The 16,143-nt window shown below is 34.3% G+C and overlaps 1 protein-coding gene across 3 annotated transcripts in view; it reads right to left on the reverse strand.

Annotated features, from left to right (window-relative positions):
- The window catches only part of GRID2 (glutamate ionotropic receptor delta type subunit 2), a gene marked incomplete at both ends in the record, with an annotated part of 1,485,932 nt that overhangs the window by 297,081 nt on the left and 1,172,708 nt on the right, over positions 1-16,143 (reverse strand). For all 3 annotated transcript variants that reach the window (XM_080697615.1, XM_080697616.1, XM_080697614.1), the window contains one exon: positions 15,689-15,827. In XM_080697615.1, the coding sequence (XP_080553741.1) occupies positions 15,689-15,827 (139 nt within the window). The remainder of the gene's footprint in view (positions 1-15,688; positions 15,828-16,143) is intronic.

Consider the following 16,143-nt stretch of genomic DNA (forward strand, 5'->3'; position numbering starts at 1 on the left):
TTTTTATATTCTACATCCTTGAAAATACATGAAGGACTTCACTAATTCCCATGCATTTCCCTAGGGATGATCAAATTTCTATACAGTGTCACGAAAGAATCCTAATACAATCATAACATCAGAGAGCTATGAAAAAGTTACCAGAGGTATCATGTAATTTGATTAGTTACCTTAAGGTACATAGGCCTACCACAAAACTGAATTTATTTTTATTCCTAGGGCATTGGAATTTTAATGACTTAGAAAACTTAACACCAGGAAGTCTTTACTCATGCCTAACCAAAAACCCTTCTACATGAGAGAAGTGTCTCATTTTGTTTTCAGTGAAAATTGGACAGTATCTGCTTACCATCTTCAATATATCTTTCTAATATAATACTTTTTCATTTTCATATTTTCCTTGTTGAGTTAAACATTAAATTATCTTAGTTCTTATCCACATGATGTATTACTTTTTAAAAAATCACACATTAGGTATTTTTTTCTATTGGAATGTTTGCATAACTTAGGGGCCTAATATATAGGCCCTGGTGGTCTTAAAAGGCTTGAATAACATTAAATGACTAGGTGACTCTGGTCTTTTTTTATTAAACACCAATTCTATATTTCACATTAAAATTATTTGATGGTTCATTCTGAAATTGTCTTCATCAACCAATTCTGTGCTTTATCTCTCTCTCTCTCTCTCTCTCTCTCTCTCTCTCACACACACACACACACACACACACACACACACACACACACAAACACTGAGTTAACTATCATATATTTGTCTCTATTAAACTTCATCCTACTTCTAATCACCTTGCTTAATTTACCAAGGTCCTTATACATTCTTACAGTGTGGTTCTAGTCAATAATCACCCCTACTCAATAGAGTAATCTGCATATTTAATAATCTCACTCCCTATCCTATACTTCAAATCAACACTGAAAATGTTAATTAGAATCAAAACCAATGCTGACTTGTGGAAAAAATATTATTCAATATACCCTTCAAGGCTGACATTGAACCATTGATTACTACCTTGTACAGAGTCTACCTACAAGCTATTGTACAATAATACATACAAATACTACACGAAACAATGCCCAAATAAAATACAGCATGAATTCAAATAATGGATCAATAGTAGTTTGTAATTTTTCTCTCTAAGGATTTATGAGGAGCCCAAGACATTCATCATATTATCAATTTTTTCACAGTAAAATGAATAGACTAGAGGAAAAGAGTTACTAAGAATAAAGGTAAGCTAATTTTTTCACAGTAAAATGAATAGACTAGAGGAAAAGAGTTACTAAGAATAAAGGTAAGCTAATTTAAAAGCCTTTTAAGGCTTTAATGAAATATTACCAACAAAGGAAGGTAGAAAGCCATGCTGTTAGTGAATATGTTGGTGAATCTAACTAAAAACAAAATCCCTTTTTATATCATAGAGCAGGAGACCAAGTTTCTATTGACAACTTAAAATTTTCCAAATTCAAAAGACATGTTTTCTTTTCTTCAGGTACTAGGTATGTGGATATCTCTAAACCCTTCATTTATTATTTAAAAATTGATTCAGAGAAATTATTCTCTATTCCCAGTTAGTTGATTTTTTTTTTGTTTCTGAAGAATTTCAACTAAAGGGTATTAAATGTACATCCTGATGTGGAGAGATGTCTTATTAAAAGCTAATTTAGGATTATAAATGCCCAAACTGTTCTCCTCACCCCCAATTCCAAAGAAAATCTTGAGAAATCAGCATCATTGCTCTCAGAAAGACTACAGCCTTGGTCTGGGAACAGAGCCCAAGTCGCCAGCTGCAGGCTTCTTCCCTTACCTTCCACAGCCCTTTCCTTATCTGGGGCATCTGGCTGTCTTCCAGGCTCATCCTCAGCACTGGGGCTTAAGAATGGGGGCTCTTGTAGGGGTGTTTGTGTGCGCATGTAGGAGTGCAGAGAAAGCCATTAAAAATAAATTGAATATCTTTAGATGACAGAAGCTGTGGAGGAACTAAGAGGATCAGAGAGTTAATGGGGTCAAACAGGTACTTAGTGAAAGGCGGGGGTCCATGTGCCAAGGTCACTGGCATGGTGAAGAGTCCAGGGAAAGAAAGCTGGCACTAGAAAAGCAGAAACAGAAAAAGAAGACAAGTGGGTGTGACAAGCAGATGCTTCTACTTTCAATTTATGGATTCTTTTAGGAAGTTTTCTATGTGAATCTGTTTTCATCAGGCAACTCCCAGCTCCTGAATAAGACACTTCATTTGGGTCCTGTTGGTACAGAGTATTATAGTACAAGGGACATTGAAAATAACAATTCAAATTATGGAACCAATTTTTAGGCAGTGAGAAAAGGATCTGTTTTTTAAACTATGGAAAGCAGAGGTGCAAAGTGTTCAAAAACTTGCCTGACTTTAGTAGCAGGAAGGATTCCTGAAGACTTGAACTCAGGTTTTCTGGCTCTTTCAGAAATGTTCTGCCAAATGACCCTGACTGCCAACTCCATTCTTGCTTATTTCCATTACAACCTCTTCCCACATGATTTCACAAAAGCATGACCTGTACTCAAACTACCTCTGTTTTAGTGACTAAACAGTGTACTCCCAAGGTCAGAGCCTCTATCACATGCATGAACAGAAGTAGAGAGCATTTATTTAGCATAGAAAGAAGAAAAATAAACAAGAAAAAGAAGATGGAAATGGAAATTCATATTCTTGAGTACTTAATAGGATTTCAGGCTCAGAAAAATAAGAAGAAGGGAAAAGACAAACTGAGAAATGGAGGGAGGGAAGAAGGAAGAGAAAGAGGGAGAGGGAGGGAAGGAGGGAGGAAGGGAGGGAGAGAGAGAGTGTGAAAATTTTTTTAGAAAGATTCAGCCTACCCAGAAGAGAAGATCACCTTAGGGACTGTGGGAGATTATTAGGTTGGCAAAGTCTTTGTCTTGGTGAGCTCTGGTATAAACAAAATCTATGCCAATTTTGTTCCTGGGAGCCACAAATAAACTGAGAGACGACTTTTAATTAAATGCTCACTGAAGGGTGGCTTGGAAAGACCAACACACATCTTAGAGTTTTTATTTTTTTTAAAAAAAGATAAAATTCTGTCTATGACACCTAGATGGCTCTATGCTCATAAAGCATCCGTCATTGTAGTACTTAAGTGCTAGGATAAGTAAGCCATTTCAACACTGAACAATTCAGAGTAGAGAGATGAATGTCTTCCTCTGTCTGCAGTGCCTGTGTGTTCTGGAGCTAAGCCTATACAATCCTGTACTAAAATAAAACATAAAAGGAGTATGAATCAGGCCTAGCTCACTTCCTAATAAAGTGTGCAATTCCCTGCTGAGAGCTATGTAATAGGATGCTACTGGAGCACTGAAGAGAGACTAGGTGAGACAATCTGCAAACTTGGAGAGTGTACCATTTGGGGCTGTCTCTACTGTGTGGAATAATAGCGCAAAGAAATGACTTTCATATTTCCTTCTGATTTTTATGAGGTATCTATACAAGTCATAGAGTTCCATAGTGTCAAATCGGATTCCAGAAATCTCTATCTTGCTCATTCACAGAATGAATATGACTTTTAGCCAATTATACAATAAGTACTCAGAATAAGATACTACCTAAGATCCTGGGTTGGTACAAAGGTGATTAAAAACAGCCCTCAAGAATATGTGTTTTAACTGGGAAGGTAGAGCAAATATGATCATACACCAATGCAATGCCAGATGTGTTTCAGGTGTAAATGAGTTAGATGCAAAATGGTTCGAAACAGAAAGGCACTAAACCTAATTAGAAACATGGGGGAGGCTACATGTAGAAAGCAGCATTAGAGCTATGCATTATAAGAAGGGTACATAAACATGAGTTAGAAGAGAATACTTTACAGATATCCTGGCCCAGGCTTATTGCCAGCCACTATCAGCAGTAGTCTGAACTTAGTGCTAGTCAGTCAAGCACTAAAGGGAGACCATAGAGTGAAAAATTCCTCCAACTCATTGTTTATGCTTAAATTCAAATAGGTCTTGTAAGATAGACCATGAGGTTGACAGAGGCACCATTGTCACAAACAGTAGCAGCATCCCAGCAAGGACATTTGAGGTTTAGGAGATCAGGTAAAAGGAAGAATTTAAGTATAAACAATTCTTGACAGAATAATAAAAGAATAATTAGTAATTAGTAACACTATCAAAAATGGGGGGTGAATAAATAAAATTCCATCATTTGTATAAACCACATTAGGAGAGTCTAAATAAGAAAATATGGGTTTTCTTTTTGAGATGATGAAACATGTAAAGTTAGATTGCCATGTTTTGCTCACAATTCTGTGAATATACTAAGCTAATTGTATACACATACAAGTGGATTTTATGGTATAGTAACTATCTCAATAATGTTGTAAGAAAAATCCAATCCTAGAGGTATTCCCATGGGTTTTGTCAGTACATGAAAGCTACTTGTGAATGCTTCAGTATATGGTCTCTTTCCTCCATCAGATTTAGCATGTCTCAGGGGCTTTGCTGAGGCTGTAGTTATCATCATGGAGCAGAAGTCAGGCAAAAACATGAGTCATTTATCTGCTACCTTTAAGAGAGAGCCTTCTTGGCCATCTGTGAGCAAGGTGAGGTTCCAACTGTACTAAGGGGAGGGAGCCTGCAGATCCAAAGCCTTCAGGGGCATCCACCCAGGTGTACTCATCCCATATATAGTATTTCTGGGTTTTCTCTGCCAGTGCCCTGACCTGAGCATAACACATATTTCTTTTTAAAAATTGGGGGCAGAAGGAAGATCACCAGTCCAAAGAATCTAGATGAGCTGCTGGAGTGTAAGTTTTAAAAAAAATAGAAGCAACTATCATTCACGGTATATCTGGAAACTGTGCTGTTATTGATAATTTATTTTTTCATTTAGTATTTACATTAAAGTCATGAAGATAAACTATTGCCCTATTCACCCCTAGAAAAGATAAGGCTTAAAATGATTGTGGAATCCTGACAAGGTCATTCAGATACTAGTTAGCAGAGAAACTGAACAGACTGATTTGTATTCATAGTCTCTTTTGCCTATTTCTAGGATACCTAGAACTTAAAAAAAATCTTGAATTAACTTAGTTAAATATAATGTCGTTATTTATTCTTTTTGGTAAAGTTCTTTTTTGAAAAAAGGGAATTTATAGTGATGCTCATGGTTTTAATTTATTCATTTTTTCTCTATTCTATTATTTACTACACTTGCTATTGGCATATGACAAGGTCCACTGGTTAAGACAAAAAATTTGGATGGCAAATTTTCTGGGCTTACTAGCCCAGTTTTTAGTTTCACCATCTATGAAATGGATATGATAATAATTTACACCTGATGGGGGATATTATGAGAATTAAATGAGGAAATTGATGTAAGTATATAAAAGTGTTTGTTACAGAATAAGTACTGAGTAAAGGTTAGCTGTGTTTATAATCTGTACTTTGAAAGGACTTAGAAACAAAAAGATAAATATAACAGTCCTTGCCTTTGAAGAATTTATAATTTCATAAAGACTTATGGATAGTAACTATATGGCAAATTAAAGATGGCTGAAGATTAGAGGATTCTGGACCATTTTAGGGAGATGGCAAAGCATGCACCATTTCACAGAGGCATGAAATACCCCACATGATTTTGGCTTGACCGGAGCATGAACAAATGTTAGAATGTGTTGAATGGTACCAGAAGAAAGAAATGAGGCTGGACTAGTCCTTGAAGAGCTCAGTTTGCTCTGCTAATGGAGTTAGATTTCATCATGATTGGAAAAAAAGATTAATTGAGAGGATGGTAAAAGGTAACAGTCTGGACTCCACACATGGCAAAATAGACTGAAAGGAGAAGAGAATAGTAAAATTTAGATACAATAGTTAAGATAAAATAAAATAAAAGTGAAGCAGCAGTCATGGAAAGGAAGAAATCTTTCACTGACTCAGATCAATAAGAAAGAAAATAAAAAAGCAAGACTTAGAGAAAAAGGTAGAAAAGAAGAGAATGTAGTTAAAGCCATCTTATGTAAAAGATAATCGAACACTGTAATCTCCTCAAGAGGCTAAAAGACAAAAATCACATGAGCATAGGAATTGAGGAAGAAAGAGCATGATAAATCTACCAACCATCCATGGTTAAAAATCATGGAAATCCGGGTGTGGTAGCGCAAGCTTGTAACCTCAGCATTCTGGAGGCTGAAACTGGAGGATCATAGTTCGCCATCAGCCTCAGCTAACTTAGTGAGGTCCTCCACAACTTAGTGAGATCCGATTTCAAAATAAAGAGTAAAAAAAATAGGGCAGGGGGTGTTGCTCAGAGGTCGAATGTCCCTGGGTTCCATCCTCAGGCCCGCAAAAAAAAAAAAAAAAAAAAAAAAAAAAAAAAAATCATGAAAAATTGGGAAGAGAACTCCTTAACCTGATAAGAGTATCTACAACACAAAACACCCAAGAAAAAATGCCTCACATTAAAAGAATTAATAATTTCCATGGAGATCAAGAACAAAGCAGAGATGTTCACACCACTCTTACTGTGACACATGGATGGGAGCTTTAGCTATAGGCTAAAAAATGAAAAGAAAGCATAAAAATTCAAAACAAAATTCTCAGTTTTGTAAATGGCAAAAGAGGTTTACGTAGACTCAAAGAAACTACCAAAAGTTCCTAAAGGTAATAAATGAGTTTAGCAAGGCCACAAGATAAAATCAACATACAAAATGTGAAACTTCTATATACTAGTTATCAGTATGTGGGAAGTGAAATTAATAACACAGTATCATTTGCAATCACTGGGGAGGGGGGAGAGATATCTTGTACAAATCTAACAAAACATGCATAAGACTTATGCATAAAAATTATAAAATGCTGATGAAATAAAAATCTAAACAGGTCAACTATGTAACTTGTGCATATATTGGAAAACTCAACATAGTGAAGAAATTGATATATGGATTTAACATAATTACACTTAAAATCCCAATGATTTTTGGTAAATATAGAGAAAATTACTTTAAAATTTATGTGGAATGGCAAAGGAAACAGAATAGATATAAAAATTCTGGGGAAAATAAAGAGTAAGTAAGAGGAACCATTTTACTCAATTTCAAGCACAGTAGTCAAAACTGTTATTGGTTGAGGCGTAGATACACAAATTCAAGAAACAGCACAGGGAAACCAGAAGAGACACACAGCCTGGCTAACTGAATTTTTTTTTCTCTCCTATGGTACAAAAGCAATTCAATGAAGGAAAGTTAGGTTTTTTTTAGCAAATTTTAATGAAGACTTTAAATATTTCTATTTAAAGTCTTCTATTTAGGCAAAAACTTGAACCTCAAGCTACTCAAAATGGATTTTAGATTTACATGTGAAAGATAAAATATTTATATAGAGAAGATAAAAATATTTAGGACCAAGATAATGTAAAGCATCTTAGACATAACATTAGAAGCATAATGCATAAAAGGAAAAAAATGATGTTATACTTCATCCAAATTAAAAACATTTTTTTTATGAGAAGCCAGGCGTGGTGGCACATGCTTGTAATCCCAGTACTTGGGAGATTGAGACAGGAAGATCATGGGTTCTCAAAAAGTCTCAGCTACTTAGTGAGGCCCTCTGCAGCTTAGTGAGACCATGATGTTTCAAAATAAAGAATAAAAAATAGGGTTGGGGGTATAGCTCAGAGGTAGAATGCCTCTAGTTTCTATCCCCAGTACTGCAAAAAAAAAAAAAAAAAGAAAAGAAAAGAAAAAAACAAAACAAAACAAAATTTTTAAAGAAGATATAAAGAAAATCTACAGATGAAGAGAGAAAATGTCCAAACCATACCTTCCAAAGAACTTATATCTAGAAAAACCACAAACAATTCAATTAGAAAATAGATAAAAGACATAAGAAGATCTTTCATATAAAGAGGATATAAAGATTATAATTTAATGATGAATTAATAATGAAAAGATGTCCAGTATCATTGGCCATTGGAGAAATATAAATTAAGTAAATGATATTACTCCATCTCTATCACAATAATTAAAAAAGATAATAATAATAATGACAATACCAAAATTCTGGCAAGTATGCAGAGAACTGTCTCTCTCATAATTTGCTACTAGGATGTAAAATGGTATAGCCACTTTGGAACAGAGTTTTCTTTTTTAAAAGAATACATTTGTTAGTATATTTTATTTATACATCATAGCAAGGTGCAGTGTGATACAAACATATATGCACGTAACTCTTGGTATATTTCTTTCACATTTCACCCCATTCTTCTCTCCTTCCTCCTTGAACAAATCTCTGTGTTTCCTATTTTTTCTCTAGCTTTCATAAGTGACAGAAAATATACAACTCTGGATTTCGAGCTGATCTTCTTTAGCATAATATTCTCTAGGTTCATCCATTTTTCTGCAAATGACATATTTTCTTTATTTAATGGCTGAGTAGAATTCCTTTGTTTGTATATACTACATTTTCTTTATACAGTCATCTGTTGATGGATATATGGGTTGGTTTCTTACTTTGGCTACTGTGAATTGTGCTGCTATAAACAAGGTATGCAGGTATCATTATAGTATCCTAATTAATTTTTTGGAAGTATACTAAGGAGTAGTATAGTTGGGTCATATGGTGGTTTTATGCCTAGTATCAAAAGTATATAAGAGTTCCTATTTCTTCATATCACCAATAAAAAATTAATTATTGATACATGGAATGACTTGGATCTTAAGAGTATTATCCTGGGTGTGAGGAAAGCCAATTTCATTATGTTACTATATGATTTGTTTTATGTAACACTTTTTTGTGGTACTGGGGATGGAACCCAGGGGCATCATTGTACCTCCAAGCTATACCCCTAGCCCTATTTTTTATTCTTTATTTTGAAACAGGGTTGTAAAATGCATCACTAAATAGCTGAGGCTGTCTGAGAACCACAATCCTTTGGTCTCAGCCTCCCGAATGGTGGGATTACAGGCATGTGCCACCATGCTCGGCTGTAACACTCTTGAAATGACAAAAATAACAGAAATGAAGGATGCATTAATGATTGTCAGAAGGTGAGGATGTTAGAAAGAAGTGACTGTGAACCTAAGGAAGTAAAATGAAGAGAAATCTGGTACTGAGGAATAGTTCTGTATTTTGACTGCAGTGGTGGCAACAATTGTACACGTGATAAAATGGCATAGACTTATATGTACGCATTCTAGCAATGTAAATTTTCTGGGTTTGATATTGTAATCCCATTACTTAAGATGAAAACACTGAAGAAATCTGGATAAGAAGTAAATGACACTCCTTTGTACTTCATTTTAACAGTTTCTAAAAAATATATCATTATCATTATTATCATTAGTAGTAGTAGTAGTAGTAGTAGTAGTAGTAGTAGTAGTGTGGTATTGGGAATTGAACTCCGGGGCATTCTACCTCCAAGCTACACACCCAGCCCTAATTTTCATGTTGTGGGCAGGTTTTGTGGCCATTGTTTTATAAAAGCTTTTTAGCTTCCTCAACATGAAAGTTGTGGAGGGTATCACTAAGTAGCTGAGGCTGGCTGAGATCCTGTGATCCTCCTCTCTCAGCCTCTCAAGTACTGGGATTACAAGCATGCACCAACACATTCAACTTGTAGTCAATTATTATTTCAAAATAAGAAGTTAAAGTTTGTTCAAATATGATATGAACTTATTTCCATGTGATAGCTGATGGATTATTATTAGTCTTTCAAAATTTTACTGCGCTTTCTTATTTTCTAAGCTTAGCCTTGTGTGAGTTTTTTTTTTTTAAAGAAGGATGCATTCAAATTTAATAAAAATAAATCTAACTCTTTTGTTGATAGTTCAAGGCTAAGAGTGAGAAGCATGATGGGGAAATAGCAGAGTCTGAGATGCAACTTTTATGTAATATTGCATTTGAAAAGCAGCCAAACCAGAGAGATTTCTAGAATTTCTCCATATTAGTACTTTCTTCTCTACCTACTTAACTAACAGGTAGTAAAACTACATCCTCTTTTGAAATATCTTTTTTTTTTAAAAAAAAAAGCTGAAACAATGTATTTGCTTTTGCTATAAATGCAAATGTTAGCCTAGAGATATGACATTTCTGAAGCCAAATTTCTCTTGTTACCCTTAATCCTTTGATATTATCAAATTAAATAGCCCTTGGAATAGAAGATATGTGGATCAAGCTTATATCAAGGAGGGACGTACCAGCTAAATGCCATGAATAGTTGTGCATTAAGTTCCACTAATGACTTTCATACATTTTTTCTTTTCCTACATTTTTTTCTCTTCTACACATTCCTCTCACTACAGATAAAGCTCTTCTAAAATGATGTCACTCTCCATTGCCTCCAGGAAAAGTTCCAAATTTCTTAACAAGTTTCACAATGCCTTTAGGATGCAGTCCCACTCTTTTAATTTTTTTTTTCATTAGAGTGCTTGCCAGTTGCTATTATTCTGTCCCCACATTTTGCAACCATACTTAGTGACACACTTAGATTCTAAGTTTGGGTTAACACATACTCACCATGTAGCACTGAGAAAAACAATTGCTCAATAATATTTTATGTTTTAAATAGAAACAAATGTGAGTGTGAAAATCCCACTATTGGTATGCTAGGAAGGAAGAGTTCCCACTAGTGATAGAATATTTATGGATTTTTTTGTTATCTTCTTGGAAAAAACATATATATATATATATATATATATATATATATATATATATATATATTTAGTGGTACTGGGGGTGGAACCCTTCTATCTCCGGGCTACACTCCCAGACATATTTTTTAATATATATATTTTATTTGGAAACAGGGTCTCTTAAGCCAGCAAGGCTGGCTTCGAACCTGCGTGATCCTCCTGTCTCCACATCCCAAGCGCTGGGATTAAAAGCGCACGCCTCCACAGCCGGCACAACACGATATTTTAATTATTACAAGCTTAAGTATTTGGAAAAATGAGTGTATAAAACACATACAAAAATGGAAAAAGTTGGAATTGCCTTTTATATGGTACTGGGGATGGAACCCAGGATCCTTTTTTCTTTAAGCTACACTTCCAGGACTTTTTATTTTGAGACAGGTTCTCACTAAGTTGCTGAGGGCCTTGCTAAGTTGCCGAGGCTGGCTTCAAACCTGCAATCCTCCTGTCTCAACCTCAAAACTACTGGTCTTACAGGTGTATGCCACCACACCCAGCTGTTGGGATCGCTTCGAAGAGACCCAAGTTCACTAACAGCTTCAGGAAATGAAAATATTCAAGTTTCAATCACCAAGGACCAACCTGTCTCTAGAATGATTAATAAATATAACAGAATATAATTTACCCACAGCAATGTTCACTTTTATATAAAATAATTACCTTTAAAACTCTATTACACAAAAGGCAAATGTCATTAGAGTTCTGTAGAAATGGTATTTTTTCCCTTTGTAAATTGAATTGCACACCTAAATACCACCCATCACAACTCTTTCACACACTGCAGAACATGGTGCTGCCCCATCGTTGAGGGGATATGAAAATTCAACTTGTGAATTACCTTTCACAAAGGAAATTCTTTTTCAAAATTTTTATTAATAGCTAGTAACCACTAGGTTAGATGCCAATAGGTATCCAATTTTGAAACATGGATACATTTTTTTTTTCTGTACTGAGGATTTAACCCAGGGGTGTATCTCCAAGCTATACCCTGAGACATTTTTTATTTTTTTTATTTTGAAACAGAATCTTGCTAAGATGCTGAAGGTCTTGCTAAATTGCTTAAGCTGACCTTAAACCTGTGATCTCCTATCTCAGCCTCCCAAGTACTGGGATTATAGGTGCCTGCTACAATATCTGGCCAGGTTTTGTAGTCATTGTTTTATAAAAGCTTTTTAGCTTCCTCAAAATAAATGTGTTTGATTTATTCTACCAACAGTAAGACATTATGTCTGTCAACCTTTTGTTAAAAAAGATCTGACTTTTTCTCTCAGTGTCATTTCTATAATCACCTCTGACAATCCTGGTCTGAGCGGAGAAACTGAATCTTGGGAATGATGGATCTGATTGGTGTATATTTGCCAATGTCATAGAAAAATTAGGCTAGAGGAAGATGCATTGACATGTACTTCTTTATTTAGTGATGAGCAAATATTATGAATATAAATTAAGATGTTTGACATTGAAGGGTATTGTAAAAAAGTTTTGTATTTTCTAGAAAAAATTAGAAATTTTCAAAAAACTTTATCATTAGTCACAAATGTAACTTTGAATGCTTCCAAGAAATACTGTAGGCAATTATGTAAGCAAGACAACTGAGGCATGAAATGAAAAGCTATTTGTAAATTTGGAAAGAGAATCAGACTTCTTTTAACTTATTTGGCTTTGATTCTCCCCTTCCAAAATTAGTCCAGTGATAATATTACAAGAAAGTAGAGATTTATCATATCCACTGATGACTTCTAATAATGCCAGTTGGCACTGAGAAGAAATATATTTTTTAAAAAAATGAATGCTCAGTTACTTTAGATTGTAAAACTGCACTTGAGGGAAATACCATGTCAAATTACAATCTTTTTTCATTAGGTTTTTACTTGTAGAGAAATCTTAGGCATATAACTACATTTGAAAGCAGCTTCTGCTCCCTGTTACTTTATGAGTCTAGACACAAACTGACGATAGTGTGGTGAGACATGAGTAAGCAGGGAAGATACATGTACATATCATGGTGTTTGCAACTTCAGAGAAAGATCAGATCAAACAACTAGATAAGAAAAAGCCTTTGGTGGGTGTGACCATGGATTGTCATAGGATTAAAACAAATTAGACACCCAGTTCTTACAGTTATTAACTATGGGATCTTGAACATTCAAGTTCCAAAATTCTGTTTCCTCACTTGCAAAATGTTAACAATAGCATTTCATTATTCGGTTTATTTTAAATAATAACATAATACATGTAATCTACTTAAATTATAGTTTATGGTAAATTCTCATCAAATGTTAGCTATATTTTTACTATTATAATTGCTGTTATTATTTATTGTATAAGATTAGTAATTTTATTTCAATAATTTTTGCAGTTTGAGCAAAAAAAATACTAAAAACAAAAAACATAAAAAAACTAGGGATTGAGCCCAGGGGTATTCAACCTCTGAGCTACACTCCTAGCCCTGTTTTTTATTCTTTATTTTGAAACAAGGTCTCACTGGGTTGCAAAGGGCCTCAATAAAGTAGTAGCTGAGGCTGTCCACGAACTGCAATCTTCCTGTCTCAGTCTCCCAAATGCCAAGATTAAAAACATGCGTACTACACCAGGCTTATTTCAGATTTCTTCATCTATTTACTTAAAATTCTTTCAAGCCTAATGTAAACTCCATCAATTTTTAGCTTTAAGCAAATCCAAAATGTGACAAGTTAGACATAATTTTTAAGTATGTTAACAAAATAAAATATTTCATTTTAATTTTTAAAAGGTATTTTGCTATTGTGACAACATGGGTGAACCCGAAAGTCATTATGCTAGGTGAGATGATCTGGACATAAAGACAAATATGTATGCTTTCATTTGTAGGTAGAATCTAAAAATATCAATCTCTGAGAAGCAGGGAGTAGGTTGCCAGGGGCTGTGAAAGGCAGGAATGGGGAGATGCTGGTCAATAGGGACAATTTCCAGTTATAAGATGAATGAGTTCTGAGTGTCTAAATGCACTGCAGGAGTAATGGATGAGTTAACTAACTTGGCAGTGGTAATTACTATACTATATGTACATATCTCAAATAGTCACAATTTGTGCTTCAAGTACATTTTACATTTATTTGACAATTCCAAAACCTCTTTTTCTTAATGCAATTTCTAATGATTCCATATGCCAAAATATCCTACTCTGAATGATAGTATCAATTATAGATATAAATAGCTCATGTTTGGGTATATGCCTACTAAATTGGCCCAACACAAAAGTCACTTCTATCTCCTCAGCCAATTGTAGATTTGAAAAATGTCATCCTTTACATCCTTAGAAAAGGATATAGTTATAACATCTCATCTAGTGTTATACAAAAATAGGGCCATAGGAAATTTTATGTGTGTAAGATGAGTATGTGGTACATCTAAAACCGGGCTCAGGAATCAGAAAGATTTAAGACCTGGTCTTTACTCAACCACTTATTTGTGGCATGACTTTGAAAAGTACCTTGCCCTCTCAATTTAGTTTTGTCACTTGTAAAATGATAGATAGTAGGTATTTTGAAAGATGGTTATAAATATTAACAGAGCCAATGCATATAAAATATTTAGCTAAAGTCTGGCATCTTGTGAGTGATAATTATTATTCTCATGGTTTTATTAATTGCATTGATTTTTCTGGCTAGACTATTGTAATAATTTTAATTATTTTTAAAGCTATGATGCCAGTGGTCATAAGTTTAATTTTCCCTTGAGTTTTATTATGAATGTTTTATAACTTAAACTACCCATAGAACTGGCTACAAGGAGAGTTAGTTGGGAGAATATGAATGTTCTATACAAAAAGAATAATTTAAAAATGATATAAAGAGCATGACTTGTCAAGAGAAACTAGAAATATAGTTTTCATCAATGTATAATATAATTGACTTCCTGTTAGCATTATTAGATGGATTTTGAGGTTTTACTTTATACAATATAAACAAATTGAAGAAAACTAACATGCTTCTACATAGATAACTAATTCTTAATTTTATTTTAGTATTAAGCTACAATAGTTTTGTGGCTTCTAATGAACCTCATTTACATAATTTTAAAAGCAAGAACTTTTCAGTTTTAAGAAAAAGTTAAATCTCTTAGAAATTCTTTGACATATCTAATTATTCTAATTTTACATTGCCAGATTTGAGAAGTAGAGAAATTAAAACTACTTCCATTTTGGATGAATAAAACTATTTTCAGGAACATTTTCTTAAAGCAACACATAGAACATTATGTTTTAATAAGGAAAAAAACTGTATTGTGATGCTGATCTTAGAGCATAAAATATAAAACAAAACTGGCCAGAGTTAGTCAAATGCCTTTGGGTCCTAAGGGCTCATGGAAATGGCATTGTGAACCCAGGCACTGGCTGAGGTAGCTTTAGGATTGAAGTAAATGCACCATGGCTAACGACCATTGCCTGCCATTGCAGCTGCAACTGGGAAAACAATAGCAATAATGACCACATGAAGCATAATGAAATGAAGGGACACACAGGATGTGGTTACTGAAATATCAGGTTCTATCTGTTAATTGCCATCTTTCTCTTTCCTCTCCCCTCAGTCTCCCCTAACTTGTAATGATCTAGCTCAATCCTCTGTGTCCATTTGACTCTGAGGCTAATGGCACAGACTCAAGGCAAAGATGTTTTTTTAGTAGGATTCCTTTCTCCTTCCTTTTCACAGTGTTTCTCAGATGTGGTCATTCATTATGGTGGCTAAAATTCTGGATATGTGTTACCCTTCCAGGAAAATATAGAAAGCAACATTCAAATAATAGATTAAACTGTATTTAAAGAAAAGTACTACCAATACTGAATTTTCAGGAGTTGTATTATGTGGTAGTACTTTGTAGTATAACCAACCTAAGCCTTTACCCAAAGAAAGATTGTAAATTTATTATTAGGCAGTGCATATTTATTTTTCAAATAGCTTTGACCACGTACATCATTTCTTATGGTTGGCGGCTACTGGAATCTTTGTGTACTTACTGGATGGAGCTTTCTATGCGGGTGATAGTGAGGAAAGCAGCAAGGTTCGCTGTGTAGGATGAGATGACAATCAAGGCGAACAGCCACCAAGCCCCCATCATCATTCGAGTAGCCAGGGTTGTGTACGGAACCTCCCCACCTGTGGAAAAGGCAAAGAGAGATTCAACAAGCACTTATTAAGAGTCTGAAATCATACACATTCAATACCAAGATAACTCTACTTAACAACATCAGCATAGACCTCTATGATTTCCTTGCTTTATATTTAATTCTCTTTTATGAGAATATGTGAGACCAAGTCAAAAAGAAGTACGATAAATATTCAACATAACATGTTTAAATTATAGCGATTCCTCCAATCTGTTCAGTACTAGAATTAATTACTCTTACTATAATCACAGATATATATTATCTTTCTAAGGATTTGATGATTAATTCATTAGGTGATCTTGGCA

This window comes from Muscardinus avellanarius, assembly GCF_963383645.1.
Source record: "Muscardinus avellanarius genome assembly, chromosome: 6".
NCBI lineage: Eukaryota > Metazoa > Chordata > Mammalia > Rodentia > Gliridae > Muscardinus > Muscardinus avellanarius.